This window comes from Cuculus canorus, chromosome 35 (genome assembly GCF_017976375.1).
Source record: "Cuculus canorus isolate bCucCan1 chromosome 35, bCucCan1.pri, whole genome shotgun sequence".
Classification (NCBI taxonomy): Eukaryota; Metazoa; Chordata; class Aves; order Cuculiformes; family Cuculidae; genus Cuculus; species Cuculus canorus.
Window position 1 is genome coordinate 758943 of NC_071435.1, and position 26319 is coordinate 785261.

Sequence of the window (26319 nt, forward strand, 5' to 3'; positions counted from 1 at the left end):
GTCCCATTGTGGGGGGGGTTTGGAGGGGGGGGGTCCCATGGAGGGGGGTGTCCCAAAGTTGGGGTTCAGGGGGGGGTTCACTCACAGCGTGGCGAGGTTGGGGTGCAGTCCTCGGGGCAACTCACCCCCCCCTCTACAGAAAGCGCTTTCCCTATCGCATTCGCACCCCCCCGGACAGGCAGAGCCCCCCCCGAGGCCACGGGGGGGACCCCCCCCCCCCAAAAACAAGGACCCCCCCTCCTACCCCAGGAATTGCACCCCCCCCCTCCCCCAGAACCAGGAGCAACACCAGAAGATACCCCCCCCACCCCCCCATGGCCCCCCCAAAAAAAGGGGGAACCCCCCTAAAAGTGACCCCCCCCCAAAAAAAAGGGGGAACCCCCCTAAAAGTGACCCCCCCCAAAACCGACCCCTAAATACCCCCCTAAAAGTGACCCCCCCTCCCTAAATACCCCCCTAAAAGTGACCCCCCCCAAACTGCCCCCCCCTAAATACCCCCCTAAAAGTGCCCCCCCCAAACTGCCCCCCCAAATACCCCCTAAAAGTGACCCCCCAAACTGCCCCCTCCCCAAATACCCCCTAAAAGTGACCCCCCCTCCCCAAATACCCCCCTAAAAGTGACCCCCCCAAAACTGACCCCCCCAAATACCCCCTAAAAGTGACCCCCCCTCCCCAAATACCCCCCCTAAAAGTGACCCCCCCAAACTGCCCCCCCCTAAATACCCCCTAAAAGTGACCCCCCCAAACTGACCCCTCCCCAAATACCCCCCTAAAAGCCCCCCCAAATCCAGGCCCCCCCCCCCCCTCCTTTTTTATCGCCTCTGGGCTGCAGCGCTGCCGATCGTAGCGAGTAGCGGGAGGGGCGTGGCCTGAGCGCAATGACCACGCCCCCCTCCTACACAAGCTACGCCTCCTTACGCCTAACCACGCCCCATAGAGGCTCTCAATCTACATAACCACGCCCTCTCCCTTGCTTGACCACGCCCTCGCTCTGCATGGCCACGCCTTCAATCGCGTAGCCACGCCCCCTCAGGGGTCTAGTAAATGTTCCTATTGGTTGATTATAGATGTCATTTGCATAACCACGCCCCCCTCGTGGACAAAGCGGCTGCTGTTGGGCCCCTGGCGCGAGGCCAAGGGGTGGGTGGGGGGGGGAAACAGAGGGGACCTTGTACTGGGGTTACTGGGGGGTTACTGGGGGGGTACTGGGAGGCACTGGGGGGGTACTGAGGGGGTTATCGGGGGGCGCGGGGTCGGTGCTGGGGGGTTACTGGTATTGGGGAGGCACTGGGAGGCACTGGGGGATACTGGGAGGCACTGGGAGGCACTGGGAGTGGTAGTAGGGAGTTACTGGGAGGCACTGGGGGATACTGGGAGATACTGGAGGCACTGGGAGTGGTTCTAGGGGGTTACTGGGAGGCACTGGGGGGGTACTGGGAGATACTGGGAGGCACTGGGGGATAGTGGGAGGCACTGGGAGTGATACTAGGAAGTTACTGGGAGGCACTGGGAGATACTGGAGGCACTGGGAGTGGTTCTAGGGGGTTACTGGGAGGCACTGGGGGATACTGGGAGGCACTGGGTGGGGTACTGGGAGGTACTGGGAGGCACTGGGAGTGGTTCTAGGGGGTTACTGGGAGATACTGGGAGGCACTGGGAGGTACTGGGAATGGTAGTAGGGAGTTACTGGGAGGCACTGGGGGGTGCTGGGAGGCACTGGGTGGGGCACTGGGAGGCACTGGGGGATACTGGGAGGCACTGGGTGGGGTACTGGGAGGCACTGGGAGGCACTGGGAATGGTAGTAGGGAGTTACTGGGAGGCACTGGGGGGTGCTGGGAGGCACTGGGGGATACTGGGAGGCACTGGGGGATAGTGGGAGGCACTGGGAGTGATACTAGGGAGTTACTGGGAGGCACTGGGGGATACTGGGAGGCACTGGGAGATACTGGAGGCACTGGGAGTGGTTCTAGGGGGTTACTGGGAGGCACTGGGCTTACTGGTACGGCACTGAGGAGGCACAGGGCTTACTGGGGAGGCACTGGGCTTACTGGTATGGCACTGGGGAGGCACTGGGCTTACTGGTGTGGCACTGGGGAGGCACAGGGCTTACTGGGGAGGCACTGGGCTTACTGGTGTGGCACTGGGGAGGCACAGCGCTTACTGGGGAGGCACTGGGCTTACTGGTATGACACTGGGGAGGCACTGGGCTTACTGGTATGGCACTGGGGAGGCACGGGGCTTACTGGTATGGCACTGGGGAGGCACTGGGCTTACTGGTATGGCACTGGGGAGGCACTGGGCTTACTGGTATGACACTGGGGAGGCACTGGGTTTACTGGTATGGCACTGAGGAGGCACTGGGCTTACTGGGGAGGCACGGGGCTTACTGGTATGGCACTGGGGAGGCACTGGGCTTACTGGTGTGGCACTGGGAAGACACTGGGCTTACTGGTGTGGCACTGGGAAGACACTGGGCTTACTGGTATGGCACTGGGGAGGCACTGGCCTTACTGGGGAGGCACTGGGGAGGCACTGGGCTTACTGGGAAGGCACTGGGCTTACTGGGGAGGCACTGGGGAGGCACAGGGCTTACTGGGGAGGCACTGGGCTTACTGGTATGGCACTGGGGAGGCACTGGGCTTACTGGGGAGGCACTGGGGAGGCACTGGCCTTACTGGTATGGCACTGGGGAGGCACTGGGCTTACTGGGAAGGCACTGGGCTTACTGGTATGGCACTGGGGAGGCACGGGGCTTACTGGTATGGCACTGGAGAGGCACTGGGCTTACTGGTATGGCACTGGAGAGGCACTGGGCTTACTGGTATGGCACTGGGGAGGCACGGGGCTTACTGGGGAGGCCCTGGGGTTGCTGGCGGGGGGGTTCCAGTCCTTACTGGGAGGCCACTGGGGTTACTGGGGGCGGTGGCGCTGCCGCGTGCCGCCCCGCTGACGCCGACGGATATTTTGGCCGCGGGGCCAGAGGGTAAAAATAACCCAGACGGGCGTTTAGGGGGGGACTCAGGGGGTTCAAAGGGGGGGGACCCAGAGGTTTAAGGGGGGACCCAGAGGTTTAGGGGGGGACCCCAAGGTTTGAGGGGGGGGGGACCCCAAGATCCAGGTGAATCCAAGACCTTCGAGGGCTCCCAGCGGCCAAAGAGGAAGGTATGGGGCGGGGGGGGGGAAAGGGGGGGGTACTGGGGAGGGGGGGGGTGGAGCTGTTGTGCCTCCCAGTAAAGCCCAGTAAGCCCTGTTGCCATCCCAGTAAGCCCAGTGACTCCCCCAGTAAGCCCATGCCCTTCCCAGTAAGCCCAGTGCTCTCCCCAGTAACAACAGTCACTCTCCCAGTAAGCCCAGTGCCCTCCCAGTAAGCCCAGTGTCTCCCCCAATAACCACAGTCACTCTCCCAGTAAGCCCAGTGCCCTCCCAGTAAGCCCAGTGCCTCCCCCAGTAACCACAGTCACTCTCCCAGTAAGTCCAGTGCCCCTCCCAGTAAGCCCAGTGCCCTCCCCATTAACCCCTGTGACTCCCCCAGTAACCACAGTCACTCTCCCAGTAAGCCCAGTGCCTCCCCCAGTAACCACAGTCACTCTCCCAGTAAGCCCAGTGCCTCCCCCAGTAACCACAGTCACTCTCCCAGTAAGCCCAATGTCTTCCCAGTAAGCCCAGTGCCCCCTCAGTAAGCCCAGTGCCCCCCCAGTAAGCCCAGTGCCCTTCCCAGTAAGCCCAGTGCTCTCCCCAGTAACCACAGTCACTCTCCCAGTAAGCCCAGTGCCCTCCCCATTAACCCCTGTGCCTCCCCCAGTAATCACAGTCACTTTCCCAGTAAGCCCAGTGACTCCCCCAGTAACCACAGTCACTCTCCCAGTAAGCCCAGTATCTTCCCAGTAAGCCCAGTGCCTTCCCAGTAACCACAGTCACTCTCCCAGTAAGCCCAGTGCCCTCCCAGTGAGCCCAGTGCCCCTCCCAGTAAGCCCAGTGCCTCCACCAGTAACCACAGTCACTCTCCCAGTAAGCCCAGTGTCTTCCCAGTAAGCCCAGTGCCCCCCCAGTAAGCCCAGTGCCCTCCCCAGTAACCACAGTCACTCTCCCAGTAAGCCCAGTGCTCTCCCCAGTAACCACAGTCACTCTCCCAGTAAGCCCAGTGACTCCCCCAGTAACCTCAGTCACTCTCCCAGTAAGCCCAGTGTCTTCCCAGTAAGCCCAGTGCCCTCCCCGTTAACCCCAGTGACTCCCCCAGTAACCACAGTCACCCTCCCAGTAAGCCCAGTGCCCTCCCCATTAACCCCGTGACTCCCCCAGTAACCACAGTCACTCTCCCAGTAAGCCCAGTGCCCTCCCCAGTAACCACAGTCACTCTCCCAGTAAGCCCAGTGCCTCCCCCAGTAACCACAGTCACTCTCCCAGTAAGCCCAGTGCCTCCCCAGTAACCACAGTCACTCTCCCAGTAAGACCAGTGCCCTTCCCAGTAAGACCAGTGCCCTCCCCGTTAACCCCAGTGACTCCCCCAGTAACCACAGTCACTCTCCCAGTAACCCCAGTGCCCTCCCAGTAACCTCAGTCACTCTCCCAGTAAGCCCAATGCCTCCCCCAGTAACCACAGTCACTCTCCCAGTAACCCCAGTGTCTTCCCAGTAACCCCAGTGTCTTCCCAGTAAGCCCAGTGCCTTCCCCAGTAACCCCAGTGCCCTCCCAGTAACCCCAGTGCCCTCCCAGTAAGCCCAGTGCCCTCCCAGTATCCCCTACCACCCTCCCAGTAAGCCCAGTACCTCCCCCAGTTCCCCTCCCAGTAACCCCAGTGCCCTCCCAGTAGCCCCCAGTGCCCCCCCTATGACCCCAAGCGACTCCACCAGTAGCCCCCAGTCCCTCCCAGTCCCTCCCAGTCCCTCCCAGTCCCTCTGCGGGGGGGGGGGAGGGGCCAAGGTCACGTTTCCATGGCAACGGCCGTTACCCCCTTTTGCCCAATTCCACTCAGTTTTGCCCAATTTGGACCCTTTTAACCTAATTTGGCCTTTTCCCCTTTTTTTCCCCCCCTCACTTTCCCCCATTTTTCCTCCTTTTCCCCCATTTTTCCTCATTTTCCCCCATTTTTCCTCATTTTCCCCCATTTTTCCTCATTTTCCCCCATTTTTCCTTCTTTTCCCCCATTTTTCCTCCTTTTCCCCCATTTTTCCTCCTTTTCCCCCATTTTTCCTCATTTTCCCCCATTTTTCCTTCTTTTCCCCCATTTTTCCTCATTTTCCCTCATTTTTCCTTCTTTTCCCCCATTTTTCCTCATTTTCCCCCATTTTTTCCTCATTTTCCCCCATTTTTCCTTCTTTTCCCCCATTTTTCCTCATTTTCCCCCATTTTTCCTTCTTTTCCCCCATTTTTCCTCATTTTCCCCCATTTTTCCTTCTTTTCCCCCATTTTTTCATTCCTTTTTGCCCACTTTTTCCCCCATTTCCCCTTATTTCCCCCATTTATTCCTTATTTCCCCCATTTATTCCTCATTTCCACCACTTTTTCATTCCTTTTTGCCCACTTTTTCCTTATTTTCCCCTTATTTCCCCCATTTATTCCTCATTTCCCCCATTTATTCCTCATTTTCCCCCATTTTTCCTTACTTTTACCCACATTTTCCCCCATTTATTCCTCATTTCCCCCATTTTTCCCTACTTTTACCCACTTTTCCCCCATTTATTCCACATTTTCCCTCATTTATTCCTCATTTCCCCCATTTTTCCTTACTTTTACCCACATTTTCCCCCATTTATTCCTCATTTCCCCCATTTATTCCTCATTTTCCCCCATTTTTCCCTACTTTTACCCACATTTTCCCCCATTTATTCCACATTTTCCCCATTTATTCCTCATTTCCCCCATTTTTCCCTACTTTTACCCACTTTTCCCCCATTTATTCCACATTTTCCCCCATTTATTCCTCATTTCCCCCATTTTTCCTTACTTTTACCCACATTTTCCCCCATTTATTCCACATTTTCCCCCATTTATTCCTCATTTCCCCCATTTTTCCTTACTTTTACCCACTTTTCCCCATTTATTCCACATTTTCCCTCATTTATTCCTCATTTCCCCCATTTTTCCTTACTTTTACCCACATTTTCCCCCATTTATTCCTCATTTCCCCCATTTTTCCTTACTTTTACCCACATTTTCCCCCATTTATTCCTCATTTCCCCCATTTATTCCTCATTTTCCCCCATTTTTCCTTACTTTTACCCACATTTTCCCCCATTTATTCCACATTTTCCCCCATTTATTCCTCATTTCCCCCATTTTTCCCTACTTTTACCCACTTTTCCCCCATTTATTCCACATTTTCCCCCATTTATTCCTCATTTCCCCCATTTTTCCTTACTTTTACCCACATTTTCCCCCATTTATTCCTCATTTTCCCCCATTTATTCCTCATTTTCCCTCATTTATTCCTCATTTCCCCCATTTTTCCTTACTTTTACCCACATTTTCCCCCATTTATTCCACATTTCCCCTCATTTATTCCTCATTTTCCCCCATTTATTTCTCATTTCCCCCATTTATTCCTCATTTCCCCATTTTTCCTTACTTTTACCCACATTTTCCCCCATTTATTCCTCATTTCCCCATTTATTCCTCATTTCCCCATTTTTCCTTACTTTTACCCACATTTTCCCCCATTTATTCCACATTTTCCCCCATTTATTCCTTATTTTCCCCCATTTATTCCTCATTTCCCCCATTTTTCCTTACTTTTCCCCACTTTTACCCCATTTTTCCTTATTTCCCCCATTTTTTCATTCCTTTTTGCCCACTTTTTCCTTATTTCCCCCTTATTTCCCCCATTTTCCCTCATTTTCCCTCATTTTTCCCCATTTCTCCTTACTTTTCCCCTTTATTCCCCCTTTTTCCCTTCTTTTCCCCATTTCCCCCATATTTTATTCTCAACCATTTTCCCCTTTATTTAATTTTTCTCCACTTTTCCCTTATTTTTTCCCATTCCCCTATTTTCCCTTATTTTCCCCCATTCTTTACTTTTCCCTCTTTTTTCCTTATTTTTCCCCATTGCCCCCATTTTTTCCCTTATTTTTTCCCATTTCCCCCATTTTCCCATATTTTTCCCCATTTTTCCCTTATTTTCCCCATTTACTCCTTATTTTCCCCATTTTTCGCTTATTTTCCCCATTTTCTCCTTATTTTCCCTTATTTTTCCCCATTTTTTCCCTTATTTTCCCCATTTTTCCCTTTTCTCTTTCTTTTCCCCCATTTTCCCTTTCTTTTTCCCCTTCTTTTCCCCCATTTTCCTCCATTTTCCCCATTTTCCTCCATTTTCCCTTTATTTTCCCCCCTTTTCCCTTTGTTTTCCCCCCTTTTCCCTTTCTTTTCCCCCCATTTCCCTTTCTTTTCCCTTTCTTTTCCCCATTTTCCCTTTCTTTTCCCCCTTTTCCCTTTCTTTTCCCCCATTTTTCCCCCATTTTCGCTTATTTTCCCCATTTTCCCTTTCTTTTCCCCCCTTTTCCCTTTCTTTTCCCCCATTTTCCCTTTCTTTTGCCCCATTTTTCCCTCTCCCCTCGCTTTTGCCGCCATTTTCCCCTCACTCTCCCCCCCCCACCCTTTTTCCCGCCATTTTTGCCGGCTCCCCCCACGTGACGCCCCCCGGGGGGAGGGGCTTAGAGCGCGCGTGACGTCACACGAGGGGCTCTCTCACACGCGCGAGTGTGACGTCACGGGGCACACGCGTGACGTCACGACCCTCCCCCCCCCACACAGGCTCCGCAACGGCCATGGCCCCCGGCGCAGGTTTGGAGGGAAACGGGGGCGGGGGGGGGTCCCCAGTTCCCCCCAGTTCCTCCCAGTTCCCTCCCAGTTCCCCCCAGTTACTCCCAGTTCCTTCCCAGTTCCCCCCAGTCCCTCCCAGTTCCCCCCAGTTCCCTCCCAGTTCCCCCCAGTCCCTCCCAGTTCCCTCCCAGTTCCCTCCCAGTTCCCTCCCAGTCCCTCCCAGTTCCCCCCAGTCCTCTCCCAGTTCCTCCCAGTTCCTTCCCAGTTCCCCCCAATTCCCTCCCAGTTCCTCCCAGTTACCCCCATTCCTCTCCCAGTTCCCCCAGTCCTCTCCCAGTTCCCCCCAGTACCTCCCAGTTACCCCCATTCCTCTCCCAGTTCCCCCCATTCCTCTCCCAGTTCCCCCAGTTCCCCCCAGTTCCCCCCAGTCCCTCGCAGTTCCCCCCATTCCTCTCCCAGTTCCCCCCAGTCCCTCCCAGTTCCTCCCAGTTCCCTCCCAGTTCCCCCCAGTCCTCTCCCAGTTCCTCCCAGTTCCTTCCCAGTTCCCCCCAGTTCCCTCCCAGTTCCTCCCAGTTACCCCCATTCCTCTCCCAGTTCCCCCAGTCCTCTCCCAGTTCCCCCCAGTACCTCCCAGTTACCCCCATTCCTCTCCCAGTTCCCCCCATTCCTCTCCCAGTTCCCCCAGTTCCCCCCAGTTCCCCCCAGTCCCTCGCAGTTCCCCCCATTCCTCTCCCAGTTCCCCCCAGTCCCTCCCAGTTCCTCCCAGTTCCCTCCCAGTTCCCCCCAGTCCTCTCCCAGTTCCTCCCAGTTCCTTCCCAGTTCCCCCCAGTTCCCTCCCAGTTCCTCCCAGTTACCCCCATTCCTCTCCCAGTTCCCCCAGTCCTCTCCCAGTTCCCCCCAGTCCCTCCCAGTTACCCCCATTCCTCTCCCAGTTCCCCCATTCCTCTCCCAGTTCCCCCAGTTCCTCCCAGTTACCCCCATTCCTCTCCCAGTTCCCCCCAGTTCCTCCCAGTTCCTCCCAGTTAACCTCCAACCCCTCATTCCTCTCCCAGTTCCCTCCCAGTTCCTCCCATTCCTCTCCCAGTTCCCTCCATTCCACTCCCAGTTCCCCCCAGTGCCCCCATTCCTCTCCCAGTCCCTCCCAGTCCCTCCCAGTTCCCCCCCATTCCTCTCCCAGTCCCTCCCAGTTCCCCCCATTCCTCTCCCAGTCCCTCCCAGTCCCTCCCAGTTTGGTCCCCGGGTTCTCACCCCCCGTTTCCCCCCCCCCCAGAGCCGCCCCCGGAGAGAGACCCCTTCAGCTATGGTGAGAACTGGGGGGAACTGGGAGGGACTGGGAGGGAACTGGGAGAGGAATGGGGGGAACTGGGAGGAACTGGGAGGGACTGGGAGGAATGGGAGGGACTGGGAGAGGAATGGGGGAACTGGGAGGAAACTGGGAGGGAACTGGGAGAGGAATGAGGGGAACTGGGGGGAACTGGGAGGAACTGGGAGAGGAATGGGGGGAACTGGGAGGGAACTGGAAGAGGAATGGGAGGGACTGGGATGGAACTGGGGGGAACTGGGAGGAACTGGGAGAGGAATGGAGGGTCAGTGGGGGAACTGGGAGGAACTGGGAGAGGAATGGGAGGGACTGGGAGGGAACTGGGGGGAACTGGGAGGAACTGGGAGAGGAATGGAGGGTCAGTGGGGGAACTGGGAGGAACTGGGAGGAAACTGGGAGGAACTGGGAGAGGAATGGGGGGAACTGGAAGGAACTGGGCGGGAACTGGGAGAGGAATGGGGGGGAACTGGGAGGGCACTGGTGTATACTGGAAGGAACTGGGAGAGTAACGGTGGGGAGTGGGGTAACTGGGAGGGAACTGGGAGGAACTGGGAGGAAACTGGGGGGAACTGGGAGAGGAATAGTGGGCAATGTGGTAACTGGGAGGTTACTGGTCTATACTGGGAGAGGAACGGTGGGCAGCGGGGGGACTGGGAGGGCACTGTGGGTGGACCGGAGGGTAACTGGGAGGTTACTGGTCTATACTGGGAGAGGAACGGTGGGCAGCGGGGGGACTGGGAGGGCCCTGGGGGAGGAGCGGAGGGTAACTGGGAGGTTACTGGTCTATACTGGGAGGGGAACGGTGGGCAGCGGGGGGACTGGGAGGGCCCTGGGGGAGGAATGGGGGGTAACTGGAAGGTTACTGGTCTATACTGGGAGAGGAACGGTGGGCAGCGGGGGGACTGGGAGGGCCCTGGGGGTGGAATGGGGGGTAACTGGGAGGTTACTGGTCTATACTGGTCTATACTGGTGCCCCAGACTATGAGTCCCTGCGCGTGGGCGGTCTCATCATCGCCGCAGTGCTCTTCCTCCTCGGAGTGCTCCTCATCCTCAGTGAGTGCTCCCAGTGCTCCCAGTTCCCTCCCAGTTCCCTCCCAGTTACCCCCCCCCTGCCCTCCCAGTTCCCCCCAGTTCCCCCCAATCCCCTCCCAGTTACCCCCAGTCCCTCCCAGTTACCCTCCAGTCCTCTCCCAGTTCCCTCCCAGTCCTCTCCCAGTACCTCCCAGTTCCCTCCCAGTTCCCCTCCAGTCCTCTCCCAGTTCCCCCCAGTCCCTCCCAGTACCTCCCAGTTCCCTCCCAGTTCCCCTCCAGTCCTCTCCCAGTTACCCCCAGTCCCTCCCAGTCCCCTCAGTCCTCTCCCAGTTCCCCTCAGTCCTCTCCCAGTTGCCCCCAGTTCTCTCCCAGTTCCCCCCCATTCCCCTCCCAGTTCCCCCCAGTCCCTCCCAGTTCCCCCCAGTCCCTCCCAGTTACCCCCCAGTTCCCCCCAATCCCTCCCAGTTCCCCCAGTTCTCTCCCAGTTACCCCCAGTCCTCTCCCAGTTACCCTCCAGTGCTCTCCCAGTTCCCCCCAGTCCTCTCCCAGTCCTCTCCCAGTTCCTCCCAGTTCCCTCCCAGTCCTCTCCCAGTTCCCCTCAGTCCTCTCCCAGTTCCCCCCAGTCCTCTCCCAGTTACACCAGTGCTCTCCCAGTTCCCCCCAGTTGCCCCCAGTCCCTCCCAGTTCCCTCCCAGTTCCCCCCAGTCCTCTCCCAGTTCCCCCCAGTCCCTCCCAGTTACCCCAGTCCTCTCCCAGTTTCCCCCATTCCCTCCCAGTTCCCCCCAGTTCTCTCCCAGTTCCCCCCATTCCCCTCCCAGTTCCCCCCAGTCCTCTCCCAGTTCCCCCCATTCCCCTCCCAGTTCCCCCCAGTCCTCTCCCAGTTCCCCCCATTCCCCTCCCAGTTCCCCCCATTCCCCTCCCAGTTACCCTCCAGTTCTCTCCCAGTTACCCCCATTCCTCTCCCAGTTACCCCCAGTTCCCTCCCAGTCCTCTCCCAGTTCCCCTCCCAGTTCCCTCCCAGTTCCCCTCCAGTCTTCTCCCAGTTCCTCCCAGTCCTCTCCCAGTCCTCTCCCAGTTCCCCCCAGTTCCCTCCCAGTTCCCCAGTCCTCTCCTAGTTCCTCCCAGTCTCTCCCAGTTCCCCCCAGTCCTCTCCCAGTTACCCCCAGTCCCTCCCAGTTCCCTCCCAGTTCCCCCCCAATCCCTCCCAGTTTCCCCCATTCCTCTCCCAGTTCCCCCCATTCCTCTCCCAGTCCTCTCCCAGTTCCTCCCAGTCCTCTCCCAGTTCCCCCCCGCACCCATCCTGCACCCCCTGAGCCCTCCCAGCACCCCTTACACCGTGTGCTCAGCACCCATCACACAGCACCTCAGCACCCATCCTGCACCCTCAGCACCTTCCATCCTGCACCCACCTGCTCTCAGCACCCATCCAGCACCCACCTGCAGTCCCCACCCAGCACCCCAGCACCCATCCTGCACTCATCCTGCACCCTCAGCACCTTCCATCCTGCACCCACCTGGTCTCAGCACCCAATATCAGCACCTCAGCACCCATCCTGCACTCATAGCACCCTCTCCTGCACCTCAGCACCCATCCTGCACCCTCAGCACCACCTGCACCCTCTCCTGCACCTCAGCACCCATCACACGGCACCTCAGCACCCATCCTGCACTCATCCTGCACCCTCAGCACCTTCCATCCTGCACCCACCTGCTCTCAGCACCCATCACACAGCACCTCAGCACCCATCCTGCACCCATCCTGCACCCATCACCACCCTCTGCACCCTCTCCTGCACCTCAGCACCCATCACACAGCACCTCAGCACCCATCCTGCTGCCCCCAGCACCCACCTGCAGTCCCCACCCAGCACCTCAGCACCCATCACACAACACCTCAGCACCCATCCTGCACCCCCAGCACCACCTGCACTCTCTCCTGCACCTCAGCACCCATCAACCATCGCATCAGCACCCATCCTGCACCCATTCTGCACCCTCAGCACCTTCCATCCTGCACCCACCTGCTCTCAGCACCCATCCTGCACCCTCAGCACCCATCACACAGCACCTCAGCACCCATCCTGCACTCTCAGCACCTTCCATCCTGCACCCACCTGCTCTCAGCACCCATCCTGCAGTCCCCACTCAGCACCTCAGCACCCATCCTGCACCACTCAGCACCTCAGCACCCTCTCCTGCACCTCAGCACCCATCACCCATCCCCTCAGCACCCATCCTGCACCCATCCTGCACCCACCTGCTCTCAGCACCCATCCTGCACACTCAGCACCCATCCTGCACCCATCATCAGCACCTCAGCACCCATCCTGCACCTCAGCACCCATCCTGCAGCTCAGCACCCATGCCCTCAGCACCCATCCCGCAGCTCAGCACCCATGCCCTCAGCACCCATCCTGCAGCTCAGCACCCATCCTGCAGCTCAGCACCCATCCCCTCAGCACCCATCCCCTCAGCACCCATCCCGCAGCTCAGCACCCATGCCCTCAGCACCCATGCGCTCAGCACACATCCCGCAGCTCAGCACCCATGAGCTCAGCACCCATGCCCTCAGCACCCATGCCCTCAGCACCCATGAGCTCAGCACCCATGCCCTCAGCACCCACGCTGCCCCCTCACCTCCCAGCGCTGCCTCGGTCGGGGTGGCCATGGTTGGAGGCTTTGGGGGGGGTCCCTTCGGGTCCTTTCGGCTCCGTTCGGGTCGTTCGGAGCCGTTCGGAGCCGTTCGGCTCTTTCCGGCACCGTTCGGCTCTTTCCGGCACCGCTCGGCTCTTTCCGGCACCGCTCGGGTCCCGGGAGCGGCTCGGGGCGATGCGGCAGACGAGGGGGCGGGGCTACGGAGAGGCCACGCCCACCGGCGCCCCTCCCAGTTCCACCAGTGCCCTCCCAGTTGCCCCACTGCCCCCCAGTCCTCTCCCAGTTCCCTCCCAGTTACCCACTACCGCCTCATTCCTTTCCCAGTTCCTCCCAGTTACCCTCCATTCCTCTCCCAGTTCCCCCCAGTCCCTCCCAGTTCCCCCAGTCCCCTCCCAGTTCCCCCCATTCCCTCCCAGTTCCCCCCAGTCCTCTCCCAGTTGCTCCCAGTCCTCTCCCAGTCGCTCCCAGTATCTCCCAGTTGCTCCCAGTATCTCCCAGTTGCCCCCATTTCCCCCCCCCCAGGTCGTCGCTGCCGCTGCAAGTTCGACCAACAGCCAAAGTAACTGGGAGCACTGGGGGATACTGGGAGGGCACTGGGAGGCACTGGGGGGGGGCAGTGGGGGGAACTGGGAGGGTCTGGGGGAGACTGGGGGGAACTGGGAACGAACTGGGAGGAACTGGGAGGGACTGGGAGGGACAGGGAGGGACTGGGGGGGACTGGGAGGGACTGGGAGAGGTATGAAGGGGTCATGGGGGTCACTGGGAGGAACTGGGAGGGACTGGGAGAGTCATTAAGGGGTCATGGGGGTCACTGGGAGGAACTGGGAGGAACTGGGGGGGACTGGGAGAGGCATGAAGGGGTCATGGGGGTCACTGGGAGGAACTGGGAGGAACTGGGAGGGACTGGGAGGGACTGGGAGAGTCATGAAGGGGTCATGGGGGTCACTGGGAGTTACTGGGAGGAACTGGGAGAGGCATGAAGGGGTCATGGGGGTCACTGGGAGGTTCTGGGTGTTACTGGGAGTTACTGGGAGGAACTGGGAGTTACTGGGAGGGACTGGGAGAGGCATGAAGGGGTCATGGGGGTCACTGGGAGGTTCTGGGTGTTACTGGGAGTTACTGGGAGTTACTGGGAGGGACTGGGAGAGGTATGAAGGGGTCATGGGGGTCACTGGGAGTTACTGGGAGGTAACTGGGAGTTACTGGGAGTTACTGGGAGGGACTGGAGAGGCATGAAGGGGTCACGGGGGGGAACTGGGAGGAACTGGGAGGTAACTGGGAGGAACTGGGAGAGGCATGAAGGGGTCATGGGGGTCACTGGGAGTTACTGGGAGGGACTGGGAGGAACTGGGAGAGGCATGAAGGGGTCATGGGAGGAACTGGGAGTTACTGGGAGGAACTGGGAGGGACTGGGAGAGGCATGAAGGGGTCATGGGGGTCACTGGGAGGAACTGGGAGTTACTGGGAGGGACTGGGAGGAACTGGGAGAGGCATGAAGGGGTCATGGGGGTCACTGGGAGGAACTGGGAGTTACTGGGAGGAACTGGGAGGAACTGGGAGAGGCATGAAGGGGTCATGGGGGTCACTGGGAGGTTCTGGGTGTTACTGGGAGGTACTGGGAGTTACTGGGAGTTACTGGGAGTTACTGGTTTCTCACAGGACGGGAGAACCGGATGAGGACGAAGGACCTCTGCGTCAATCCATGCGGCGTAAGGGGTTCCGGAAGGTTCTATGGGGGTTCCGGAAGGTTCCGTGGGGGTTCCGGAAGGTTCTATGGGGGTCCAGAAGGTCCCATGGGGTGGAGAAGGTCCCATGGGGTCCAGAAGGTCCCATGGGGTCAAGAAGGTCTCATGGAGGTCCAGAAGGTCCCATAGGGGTCAAGAAGGTCCCATGGGGTCCAGGAGGTCCCATGGGGTGGAGAAGGTCTCATAGAGGTCAAGAAGGTCCCATGGGGTCCAGAAGGTCCCATGGGGTCCAGGAGGTCCCATGGGGGTCAAGAAGGTCCTATGGGGTCCAGGAGGTCTTATGGAGGTCAAGAAGGTCCCATGGGATCCGTGAGGTCCCATCAGGTCAAGAAGGTCCCATGGGGGGTCAAGAAGGTCCCATGGGGTACAGGAGGTCCCATGGGGGTCAAGAAGGTCCCATGGGGTCCAGGAGGTCTTATGGAGGTCAAGAAGGTCCCATGGGGTCCATGAGGTCCCATCAGGTCAAGAAGGTCCTATGGAGGTCAAGAAGGTCCCATGGGGTGGAGAAGGTCCCATGGGGTCCAGGAGGTCTCATAGAGGTCCAGAAGGTCCCATGGGGTCCAGGAGGTCCCATGGGGTCCAGGAGGTCTTATGGAGGTCAAGAAGGTCCCATGGGATCCGTGAGGTCCCATCAGGTCAAGAAGGTCCCATGGGGTCCAGGAGGTCCCATGGGGGTCAAGAAGGTCCCATGGGGTCCAGGAGGTCCCATCAGGTCAAGAAGGTCCCATGGACGTCAAGAAGGTCCCATGGGGTCCGTGAGGTCCCATCAGGTCAAGAAGGTCCCATGGGGCTCAAGAAGGTCTCATAGAGGTCAAGAAGGTCTCATGGGATCCATGAGGTCTCATCAGGTCAAGAAGGTCCCATGGAGGTCCAGAAGGTCCCATGGGGTGGAGAAGGTCCCATGGAGGTCCAGAAGGTCCCATGGAGGTCCAGAAGGTCCCATGGGGTGGAGAAGGTCCCATGGGGTCCATGAGGTCCCATCAGGTCAAGAAGGTCCCATGGGGCTCAAGAAGGTCTTATGGAGGTCAAGAAGGTCCTATGGGGTGGAGAAGGTCCCATGGGGTCAAGAAGGTTCCATGGGGTCCGTGAGGTCCCATCAGGTCCAGAAGGTCCCATGAGGGTCAAGAAGGTCCCATGGAGGTCAAGAAAGTCCCATGGGGTCCAGGAGGTCTCATAGAGGTCAAGAAGGTCCCATGGGGCTCAAGAAGGTCCCATGGAGGTCCAGAAGGTCCCATGGGGTGGAGAAGCTCCCATGGGGGTCCAGAAGGTCCCATGGGGTGGGGTGGGCTGTGTCCTCCCCCCTTCCATTCACCCCTTCCTCCCCGCCCAGGGTTGTCCACCCGCATGCGTTGAGGACCTCATTGGATCCCTCCAAACCGCCGATTTCTTCTCCCTTCGGATGACGGAAAGAGGGGGGCGGAAAAGAGGGTCCTCAACTTCATGGATGGACGTAAAGATGGGGACCCACCACCCATCTCGAGGCGTACAATAAACGCTGTGACCACCGGCGCGGAGGGGGTGATCTTCATGAGATGATTGACCATGAGGAGATGGTTGACCATGAGGTGGTCTTCATGAGATGGTTGACCATGAGGTGGTTGACCATGAGGTGATCTTCATGAGATGGTTGACCATGAGGTGGTTGACCATGAGGTGGTTGACCATGAGATGGTCTTCATGAGGTGGTTGACCATGAGATGGTTGACCATGAGGTGGTCTTCATGAGGTGGTCTTCATGAGGTGGTCTTCATGAGGTGGTTGACCATGAGGTGGTTGACCATGAGGTGGTTGACCATGAGGTGGTTGACCAGTTCCTCCCAGTTCCTCCCAGTAACTCCCAGTTCCTCCCAGAACCTCCCAGTGACCCCTTCATGCCTCTCCCAGTTCCTCCCAGTTCCTCCCAGTGACCCCCATGACCCCTTCATGCCTCTCCCAGTTCCTCCCAGTAACTCCCAGTTCCTCCCAGTTCCTCCCAGTAACTCCCAGTGACCCCCATGACCCCTTTATGCCTCTCCCAGTTCCTCCCAGTAACTCCCAGTTCCTCCCAGTTCCTCCCAGAACCTCCCAGTGACCCCCATGACCCCTTTATGCCTCTCCCAGTTCCTCCCAGTAACTCCCAGTGACCCCCCATGACCCCTTTATGCCTCTCCCAGTCCCTCCCAGTTCCTCCCAGTGACCCCCATGACCCCTTCATGCCTCTCCCAGTTCCTCCCAGTAACTCCCAGTGACCCCCCATGACCCCTTCATGCCTCTCCCAGTTCCTCCCAGTTCCTCCCAGTAACTCCCAGTTCCTCCCAGTTCCTCCCAGTGACCCCCGTGACCCCTTCATGACTCTCCCAGTTCCTCCCAGTAACTCCCAGTTCCTCCCAGTTCCTCCCAGTGACCCCCGTGACCCCTTTATGCCTCTCCCAGTTCCTCCCAGTCCCTCCCAGTCCCTCCCAGTAACTCCCAGTAACTCCCAGTTCCTCCCAGTGACCCCCCATGACCCCTTCATGACTCTCCCAGTTCCTCCCAGTTCCTCCCAGTTCCTCCCAGTAACTCCCAGTGACCCCCGTGACCCCTTCATGCCTCTCCCAGTTCCTCCCAGTTCCTCCCAGTAACTCCCAGTGACCCCCATGACCCCTTCATGCCTCTCCCAGTTCCTCCCAGTAACTCCCAGTTCCTCCCAGTGACCCCCCATGACCCCTTCATGACTCTCCCAGTTCCTCCCAGTAACTCCCAGTTCCTCCCAGTAAATCCCAGTGACCCCCGTGACCCCTTCATGCCTCTCCCAGTTCCTCCCAGTTCCTCCCAGTAACACCCAGTTCCTCCCAGTGACCCCCATGACCCCTTCATGACTCTCCCAGTTCCTCCCAGTAACTCCCAGTTCCTCCCAGTAAATCCCAGTGACCCCCGTGACCCCTTCATGCCTCTCCCAGTTCCTCCCAGTAACTCCCAGTTCCTCCCAGAACCTCCCAGTGACCCCCATGACCCCTTCATGCCTCTCCCAGTTCCTCCCAGTTCCTCCCAGTAACTCCCAGTGACCCCCATGACCCCTTCATGCCTCTCCCAGTTCCTCCCAGTAACACCCAGTAACTCCCAGTTCCTCCCAGTGACCCCCGTGACCCCTTCATGCCTCTCCCAGTTCCTCCCAGTTCCTCCCAGTTACTCCCAGTGACCCCCATGACCCCTTCATGCCTCTCCCAGTTCCTCCCAGTAACTCCCAGTTCCTCCCAGTTCCTCCCAGTGACCCCCATGACCCCTTCATGCCTCTCCCAGTTCCTTCCAGTAACTCCCAGTTACCTCCCAGTAACTCCCAGTGACCCCCATGACCCCTTCATGCCTCTCCCAGTTCCTCCCAGTAACTCCCAGTAACTCCCAGTGACCCCCATGACCCCTTCATGCCTCTCCCAGTTCCTCCCAGTCCCTCCCAGTCCCTCCCAGTAACTCCCAGTGACCCCCATGACCCCTTTATGCCTCTCCCAGTCCCTCCCAGTCCCTCCCAGTTGCCTCCCAGTTGCCTCCCCAGTCCCCCCCGGCTCTCCCAGTCCCTCCCAGTTCATTCCCAGTTCCCCCCCGGCTCTCCCAGTCCCTCCCAGTTCGTTCCCAGTTCCCCCCAGTCTCCCCCAGACCCTCCCAGTTCCCCCCACTGCCCCCCCCCCAGTGCCTCCCAGTGCCCTCCCAGTATCCCCCAGTGCTCCCAGTTACTTTGGCTGTTGGTCGAACTTGCAGCGGCAGCGACGACCTGGGGGGGGGAAATGGGGGCAACTGGGAGATACTGGGAGCAACTGGGAGAGGACTGGGGGGAACTGGGAGATACTGGGAGCAACTGGGAGAGGACTGGGGGGAACTGGGAGATACTGGGAGCAACTGGGAGAGGACTGGGGGGAACTGGGAGGGGACTGGGGGGAACTGGGAGATACTGGGAGCAACTGGGAGGGACTGGGAGCAACTGGGAGAGGACTGGGGGGAACTGGGAGAGCACTGGGGGGAACTGGGAGAGGAATGGGGGGAACTGGGAGAGGACTGGGGGGAACTGGGAGGGACTGGGGGGAACTGGGAGAGGACTGGGAGCAACTGGGAGAGGACTGGGAGGAACTGGGAGAGGAATGGGGGGAACTGGGAGGGACTGGGAGCAACTGGGAGAGGACTGGGGGAGAACTGGGAGAGCTCTGGGGGGAACTGGGAGGTACTGGGGGTAACTGGGAGGGCACTGGGGGGAACTGGGAGGGCACTGGGGGGTAACTGGGAGGGCACTGGTGTAACTGGGAGGGACTGGAGGGGAACTGGGAGAGGAATGGGGGGAACTGGGAGAGGACTGGGGGGAACTGGGAGGAACTGGGAAAGGAATGAGGTGGTAGTGGGTAACTGGGAGGGAACTGGGAGAGGACTGGGGGGCAGTGGGGCAACTGGGAGGGCACTGGTGGAACTAGGAGGGGCGCCGGTGGGCGTGGCCTCCCCGTAGCCCCGCCCCCTCGTCTGCCGCATCGCCCCGAGCCGCTCCCGGGACCCGAGCGGTGCCGGAAAGAGCCGAACGGTGCCGGAAAGAGCCGAACGGTGCCGGAAAGAGCCGAACGGTGCCGGAAAGAGCCGAACGGTTCCGAACGGTTCCGAACGACCCGAACGGAGCCGAAAGGACCCGAAGGGACCCGAAGGGACCCCCCCCAAAGCCTCCAACCATGGCCACCCCGACCGAGGCAGCGCTGGGAGGTGAGGGGGCAGCGTGGGTGCTGAGGGCATGGGTGCTGAGCTCATGGGTGCTGAGGGCATGGGTGCTGAGCTGCGGGATGGGTGCTGAGGGCATGGGTCCTGAGGGGATGGGTGCTGAGCTGCGGGATGGGTGCTGAGGGGATGGGTGCTGAGCTGCAGGATGGGTGCTGAGGGCATGGGTGCTGCGGGATGGGTGCTGAGCTGCAGGATGGGTGCTGAGAGCAGGTGGGTGCAGGATGGAAGGTGCTGGGGGTGCAGGATGGGTGCTGAGGTGCTGGGTGGGGACTGCAGGTGGGTGCTGGGGTGCAGGATGGGTGCTGAGGGGATGGGTGCTGAGCTGCGGGATGGGTGCTGAGCTGCGGGATGGGTGCTGAGGTGCAGGAGTGGGTGCTGAGTGGTGCAGAATGGGTGCTGAGGTGCTGGGTGGGGAATGCAGGTGGGTGCTGGGGGTAGCAGGATGGGTGCTGAGAGCAGGTGGGTGCAGGATGGAAGGTGGTGGGGGTGCAGAATGGGTGCAGGATTGGTGCTGAGGGGATGGGTGATGGGTGCTGAGGTGCAGGAGAGGCTGCAGGTGGTGCTGGGGGTGCAGGATGGGTGCTGAGGTGCTGATGATGGGTGCTGAGGTGCAGGAGAGGGTGCAGAATGGGTGCTGAGGTGCTGGGTGGGGACTGCAGTTGGGTGCTGGGGGTGCAGGATGGGTGCTGAGGTGCTGATGATGGGTGCTGAGGTGCAGGAGAGGGTGCAGAATGGGTGCTGAGGTGCTGGGGGTGCAGGATGGGTGCTGGAGAGGGTACAGGTGGTGCTGGATTGGATCTGGGGTGAGCAGGATGGGTGCTGAGTGGTGCAGGATGGGTGCTGAGAGCAAGTGGGTGCAGGATGGAAGGTGCTGGGGGTGCAGGGTGGGTGCAGGATGGGTGCTGAGGTGCTGATGATGGGTGCTGAGGTGCAGGAGAGGGTGCAGAATGGGTGCTGAGGTGCTGGGTGGGGACTGCAGGTGGGTGCTGGAATGAGCAGGATGGGTGCTGAGCACAAGTGGGTGCAGGATGGATGGTGCTGAGGTGCTGTGTGATGGGTGCTGAGGTGCAGTGGAGGGTGCAGGTGGTGCTGGGGGTGCAGGATGGGTGCTGAGGTGCTGGGTGGGGACTGCAGGGCGGTGCTGAGGGTGCAGGATGGGTGCAGGGGGTGCTGAGCGCAGCAGACAGGTGGGTCAGGGATACAGGTGGGTGCAGGATGGGTGCAGGATGGGTGCTGAGCGCATGATGCAATGCGGCGCTGGAGGGTGCTGAGCGCTGCATTTAGGGGTGCAGGATGGGAGCTGAGGGGTTCAGGGGGTGCTGAGCGCTGCATTTCGGGGTGCAGGATGGGTGCTGAGGGGTTCAGGGGGTGCTGAGCGCTGGATTTCGGGGTGCAGGATGGGTGCTGAGGGGGTTCAGGGGTGCTGAGCGCTGGATTTCGGGGTGCAGGATGGGTGCTGAGGGGTTCAGGGGGTGCTGAGCGCTGGATTTAGGGGTGCAGGATGGGTGCTGAGGGGTTCAGGGGGTGCTGAGCGCTGCATTTAGGGGTGCAGGATGGGTGCTGAGGGGTTGAGGGGTGCTGAGCGCTGGATTTCGGGGTGCAGGATGGGTGCTGAGGGGGTTCAGGGGGTGCTGAGCCCTCGATTTCGGGGTGCAGAATGGGTGCCGAGGGGTTCAGGGGGTGCTGAGCGCTGGATTTAGGGGTTCAAGGGGTGCTGAGCGCTGCATTTCGGGGTGCAGGATGGGTGCTGAGGGGTTCAGGGGGTGCTGAGCGCTGCATTTCGGGGTGCAGGATGGGTGCTGAGGGGTTCAAGGGGTGCTGAGCGCTGGATTTAGGGGTTCGGGGGGTGCTGAGCGCTGCATTTCGGGGTGCAGGATGGGTGCTGAGGGGTTCGGGGGGTGCTGAGCGCTGCATTTAGGGGTGCAGGATGGGTGCTGAGGGGTTCAGGGGGTGCTGAGCGCTGCATTTCGGGGTGCAGGATGGGTGCTGAGGGGGTTCAGGGGGTGCTGAGCGCTGGATTTCGGGGTGCAGGATGGGTGCTGAGGGGGTTCAGGGGGTGCTGAGCGCTGGATTTCGGGGTGCAGGATGGGTGCTGAGGGGCTCAGGGGGTGCTGAGCTCTCGATTTCGGGGGTGCTGAGCCCCCTGCAGTGGGCGGAGCCCTCATTCCGCTCCAGAGTGAACGGAACCCCCAAACTGACTCAGCGCCTTTCAACCCTCCCCCAAACCCCCCCCCCCCCAAAAGTGGTTCTTGGGGTCCCCTTTTTGGGTGCTGAGGACCCCCAGAAAGGTTTTGGGGTCCCCCTTTGGCTGCTGAGGGGACCCCAAAATCATCCGTCCCCCCCTTTTTTCCGCCCCCCCCCCCCTTTAGAAGCCGCTCGGGCCAAAGATCCCTTCAACTACGGTGAGAGTTTGGGATTTGCCATCATTCCGCTCCAGAGTGAACGGGGCTGGAAAGGGGTTTTGGGGGTTCAAAGGGGGGATTTGGGGTTCAAAGGGGGGATTTGGGGGTGAAAAGGGGGGATTTGAGGGGGATTTTGGGGTTCAATGGGGTTTTGGAAGGGGGGGGGTAGAGAAAAACCCTATGTTGCCATCATTCCGCTCCAGAGTGAACGGGGCTGGAAGGGGTTTTGGGGTGAATAGGGGGGATTTGGGGGTGAAAAGGGGGGAAAAGAGGGGTTTGGGGAGGATTTTGGGGTTCAATGGGGTTTTGGAAGGGGGGGGGTAGAGAAAAACCCCATTTTGCCATCATTCCGCTCCAGAGTGAACGGGGCTGGAAATGGATTTTGGGGTTCAAAGGGAGGATTTGGGGTGAAAAGGGGGGATTTGGGGGTGAAAAGGGGGGATTTGAGGGGGATTTTGGGGTTCAATGGGGTTTTGGAAGGGGGGGGTAGAGAAAAAACCCATTTTGCCATCATTCCGCTCCAGAGTGAACGGGGCTGGAAAAGGGTTTTGGGGTTCAAAGGGGGGATTTTGGGGTGTAAAGGGGGATTTTGGGGTGAAAAGAGGGGATTTTGGGGTGAAAAGGGGGGATTTGAGGGGGATTTTGGGGTTCAATGGGGTTTTGGAAGGGGGGGGGTAGAGAAAAACCCTATGTTGCCATCATTCCGCTCCAGAGTGAACGGAGCTGGAAAGGGATTTTGGGGTGAAAAGGGAGGATTTGGGGTGAAAAGGGGGGATTTGGGGGTGAAAAGGGGGGATTTTGGGGTGAAAAGGGGGGGATTTTGGGATGAAAAGGGGGGATTTGAGGGGGATTTTGGGGTTCAATGGGGTTTTGGAAGGGGGGGGTAGAGAAAAAACCCATTTTGCCATCATTCCGCTCCGGGGTGAACGGAGCTGGAAAGGGATTTTGGGGTTCAAAGGGGGGATTTGGGGTGTAAAGGGGGGAATTGGGGGTGCAAAGGGGGGATTTTGGGGTGAAAAGAGGGGGATTTGAGGGGGATTTTTGGGTTCAATGGGGTTTTGGAAGGGGGGGGTAGAGAAAAACCCCATGTTGCCATCATTCCGCTCCAGAGTGAACGGGGCTGGAAAGGGGTTTTGGGGTGAAAAGGGGGGATTTGGGGGTGTAAAGGGGGATTTTGGGGTGAAAAGAGGGGATTTTGGGGTGAAAAGAGGAGGATTTGAGGGGGATTTTGGGGTTCAATGGGGTTTTGGAAGGGGGGGGTAGAGAAAAAACCCATGTTGCCATCATTCCGCTCCAGAGTGAACGGGGCTGGAAAGGGGTTTGGGGGTGAAAAGGGGGGATTTTGGGGTGTAAAGGGGGGATTTGGGGTGAAAAGGGGGGATTTTGGGGTGAAAAGGGGAGGATTTGAGGGGGATTTTGGGGTTCAATGGGGTTTTGGAAGGGGGGGGTAGAGAAAAACCCCATGTTGCCATCATTCCGCTCCAGAGTGAACGGAGCTGGAAAAGGGTTTTGGGGTTCAAAGGGGGGATTTGGGGTGAAAAGGGGGGATTTGGGGGTGAAAGGGGGGATTTGGGGGTGAAAAGGGGGGATTTGAGGGGGATTTTGGGGTTCAATGGGGTTTTGGAAGGGGGGGGGTAGAGAAAAACCCCATTTTGCCATCATTCCGCTCCAGAGTGAACGGGGCTGGAAAGGGATTTTGGGGTTCAAAGGGGGGATTTTGGGTGAAAAGGGGGGATTTTGGGGTGTAAAGGGGGGATTTTGGGGTGAAAAGGGGGGATTTGAGGGGGATTTTGGGGTTCAATGGGGTTTTGGAAGGGGGGGGGTAGAGAATAACCCCATGTTGCCATCATTCCGCTCCAGAGTGAACGGGGCTGGAAAGGGATTTTGGAGCTGAATGGGGGGTTTTTGGGGGTGAAAAGGAGGATTTTGGGGGTGTAGGGGTGGATTTGGGGGTGTAGGGGTGGATTTGGGGGTGTAGGGGGTGGATTTTGGGGTGCAGGGGGGTGATTTGGGGGGGGTCTCCGTCCCCCCAGACTATGAGACGCTGCGCCTGGCGGGGCTCATCTTGGCCATCGTCATGTTTGTGCTCGGGGTGCTCATCGCCCTCAGTGAGTGAACCCCAAAATCCCCCCTTTGCACCCCAAAATCAACCCTTTACCCCCCAAATCCCCCCTTTTCACCCCCAAATTCCCCCTTTTCACCCCCAAATCCTCCATTTTTCACCCCAAATCCCCCTTTTTCACCCCAAAATCCCCCCTTTCAACCCTAAACCACTCCCTCTTCACCCCCAAATCCCCTCTTTGAACCCCCAAATCCCTCCTTTTCACCCCCAAATCCCCCCTTTTCACCCCCAAATCCCCCTTTTCACCCCAAATCCCCCCTTTGAACCCCCAAATCCCCCCTTTACACCCCCAAATCCATCATTTTTACCACCAAATCCCCCCTTTTCACCCCAAAATACCCCTTTTCACCCCCAAATCCCCCTTTACACCCCCAAATCCCCCCTTTACACCCCAAAATCCCCCCTTTACACCCCCAAATCCCCCCTTTACACTCCCAAATTCCCCCTTTTCACCCCCAAATCCCTCCTTTTCACCCCCAAATCTCCCCTTTGCACCCCCAAATCCCCCTTTTTAGACCCCAAATCCCCCTTTTCCCCCCAAATCCTCCATTTTTCACCCCAAAATCCCCCCTTTCAACCCTAAAACACTCCCTCTTCACCCCGAAATCCCCCCTTTACACCCCCAAATCCCTCCTTTTCACCCCCAAATCCCTTCATTGAACCCCCAAATCCCCCTTTTTACCCCCAAATCCCCCCTTTTCACCCCCAAATCCCCCCTTTTCACCCCAAAACCCCCCTTTTCACCCCCAAATCCCCCCTTTTTTTCACCCAGGTAAGAAGTTCAAGTGCAAAAAGGCAGAGCCCAGGTGAGACCCCCCCTCCCCAATATTGGGGGCCCCCCCCCCCCCCACCATGGGACCCCCCCCCCTTTGACCCCCCTTTTCCTTCCCCCCCCCCCCTTTTCCAGCTCCTCGGACCCCCGGCAGCAGGGCAAGACCCCGAGTGAGTAGAGGGCGTGGCTTAAAGGGGGCGTGGCTTAAATGGGGCGTGGCTTTAAAGGGGGCGTGGCTTTGGCAATTGGGCTCAATGGAGGGGGCGTGGCTTGGGGGGAGCTATTGGGGCCATAGGGGTAAACTGGGGACGTGGCTTTGGTCATTGGGCTCAATGGAGGGGGCGTGGCTTAAAGGAGGGCGTGGCTTTGACCATTGGGCTCAATGGAAGGGGCGTGGCTTGGGTGGGCTGGTGAGGCCATAGGAATCAACGGAGGGGGCGTGGCTTGGACATTATGAGTCAATGGAGAGGGCGTGGCTTAGGGGAGGGGGCGTGGCTTAAAGGAGGGCGTGGTTTGGGGCTATGGGAGTTTAAATGGGAGGAACCCCTATTTTGGGAAGGGGGGGGATTTGGGGGGGGTCCCAAGGGGGGAGGGGGAATCCTATGGGTGGGGGGCGGTCCTATGGGTGGGGGGGGGTCATTGGGTGCCCTATAGGGAGGGTTTGGACCCCTTATAGGGGGAAGAGGGTCCCATGGGGGGGGGTTTGGGTGCCCTATAGGGAGGTGTGGGGGGGTATTTTGGGGGGTGTTTTGGGGGGGGGGGTGTCCTGACTCTCTTTTCCCATCAGCCCCTGCAGCCACAGCGTAGCCCCCCCCCCCCCAAGGCCCCCCCCTCAACTGGATGCCTGGACCCCCCCAAACTGGTGCATGCAGCCCCCCCCCCCCATCACCTGAAGAAAAAGGGGGAGAGGGGGCAAAGGATTTGGGGGACCCCCCCCCCCCCGACAACACTACTTACTGAGCCAAGGACCCCCGCCCCCCCCAAAAAGCACTTTCTACACTTGGGGACCCCCCCCCCCCTTTAAAGCATGGGACCCCCCCCCACCCTTTAAAGCACTTTCCAAGCTTGGGGACCCCCCCCCCCCCAAAAAGAAAACCAAAGGACACCCCCATCCCCTCCAAATTGGGGGTTCCCATTATTTAAGGACTCCCCCCTCCCCCTCCACTTTAGGGACCCCCCCTCAAAATCTGCCCCCCCACCCCAAAATCACTGCCCCCCCACTTCGAGCCCCCCCCTATAACCCCCCCCCATAAAGGGAACCCCATAATCTCCCCCCCCCGCAGCCGCTCCCCCCCCCCCAATTAATAGCCCCCCCTCATAATTAGGGACCCTCCTCCCCCCCCCCAATAAAAATAAGGGGGAGGGGTCCCTAAAGTGGGCGGGGCCTGGGATGGGGGGGAGGGGCGGTTTTGGGGTTCCCCCCCCCCCAAAAAACCCCCCCTCTGTTCCCCCCCTGGAAATAAAGGAGATGTTTTGTAGTGGCCGCTGGGGGCGTGGCTTAAGGAGGGGGCGTGGCTTGTGCCATAGGGATCAGTGGAGGGGCGTGGCTTGGGGCTAAGAGGGCCATAGGGATCAATGGAGGGGGCGTGGCTTGGAGAGGGGGCGTGGCCTTGCGGCTATTAGGGCATTTGGGTTAATGGAGGGGGGCGTGGCTTAGGGAGGGGGCGTGGCGTTGTGGCTATTGGGGTGTGGTTAAGAGAGGGGGCGTGGCTTAGGGACTATTAGTGCCATAGGGCTCAAGGGAGGGGCGTGGCTTAGGGAGGGGGCGTGGTTTCGGGACTAGTAGTGCCATAGACTCAATGGGGCGTGG

The 26319-nt window shown here is 59.2% G+C and overlaps 3 protein-coding genes across 4 annotated transcripts in view; 2 read left to right on the forward strand and 1 right to left on the reverse strand.

Moving 5' to 3' along the window:
- Positions 1–12946, reverse strand: part of LOC128849907 (leucine-rich repeat LGI family member 4-like) — a 28909-nt gene extending 15963 nt beyond the window's left edge. Inside the window, exons 1-2 of the mRNA XM_054052601.1 lie at positions 12747–12946; positions 86–133 (exon numbers count right to left, since the gene is read on the reverse strand). The gene's annotated coding sequence lies outside the window, so the exon portion shown is untranslated. The remainder of the gene's footprint in view (positions 1–85; positions 134–12746) is intronic.
- Positions 2810–16031, forward strand: FXYD1 (FXYD domain containing ion transport regulator 1). 2 transcript variants are annotated; one of them, XM_054052602.1, is made up of 7 exons: positions 2810–2984; positions 7748–7777; positions 9027–9059; positions 10056–10130; positions 13287–13323; positions 14424–14473; positions 15840–16031. In XM_054052602.1, the coding sequence occupies exons 1-7, from the start codon at positions 2825–2827 to the stop codon at positions 15860–15862; spliced, it is 408 nt and encodes a 135-aa protein (XP_053908577.1). In that variant the 5' UTR covers positions 2810–2824; the 3' UTR covers positions 15863–16031. The 2 variants fall into 2 exon arrangements, with proteins under 2 accessions (XP_053908577.1, XP_053908578.1); XM_054052603.1 differs by lacking the exon at positions 2810–2984 and adding an exon at positions 3026–3163 and having other exon boundaries at positions 15840–16023.
- Positions 16032–18820: 2789 nt separating this feature from the next.
- On the forward strand, positions 18821–25388 carry FXYD7 (FXYD domain containing ion transport regulator 7). The gene is made up of 6 exons (XM_054052670.1): positions 18821–19198; positions 21583–21615; positions 23649–23723; positions 24510–24543; positions 24645–24679; positions 25297–25388. The coding sequence occupies exons 1-6, from the start codon at positions 19168–19170 to the stop codon at positions 25314–25316; spliced, it is 228 nt and encodes a 75-aa protein (XP_053908645.1). The 5' UTR covers positions 18821–19167; the 3' UTR covers positions 25317–25388.
- Positions 25389–26319: the final 931 nt, after the last annotated feature.

Coding starts and splice junctions, on each gene's coding strand:
- FXYD1 (XM_054052602.1), top strand. CDS start 2,825: ATGGCACTGGGGAGGCACGGGGCTTACTGGGGAGGCCCTGGGGTTGCT. Junction 9,060..10,055: donor GAGAGACCCCTTCAGCTATG/GTGAGAACTGGG, acceptor CTGGTGCCCCAG/ACTATGAGTCCCTGCGCGTG. Junction 10,131..13,286: donor CGGAGTGCTCCTCATCCTCA/GTGAGTGCTCCC, acceptor CCCCCCCCCCAG/GTCGTCGCTGCCGCTGCAAG.
- FXYD7 (XM_054052670.1), top strand. CDS start 19,168: ATGGCCACCCCGACCGAGGCAGCGCTGGGAG. Junction 21,616..23,648: donor CAAAGATCCCTTCAACTACG/GTGAGAGTTTGG, acceptor CCGTCCCCCCAG/ACTATGAGACGCTGCGCCTG. Junction 23,724..24,509: donor CGGGGTGCTCATCGCCCTCA/GTGAGTGAACCC, acceptor TTTTTCACCCAG/GTAAGAAGTTCAAGTGCAAA.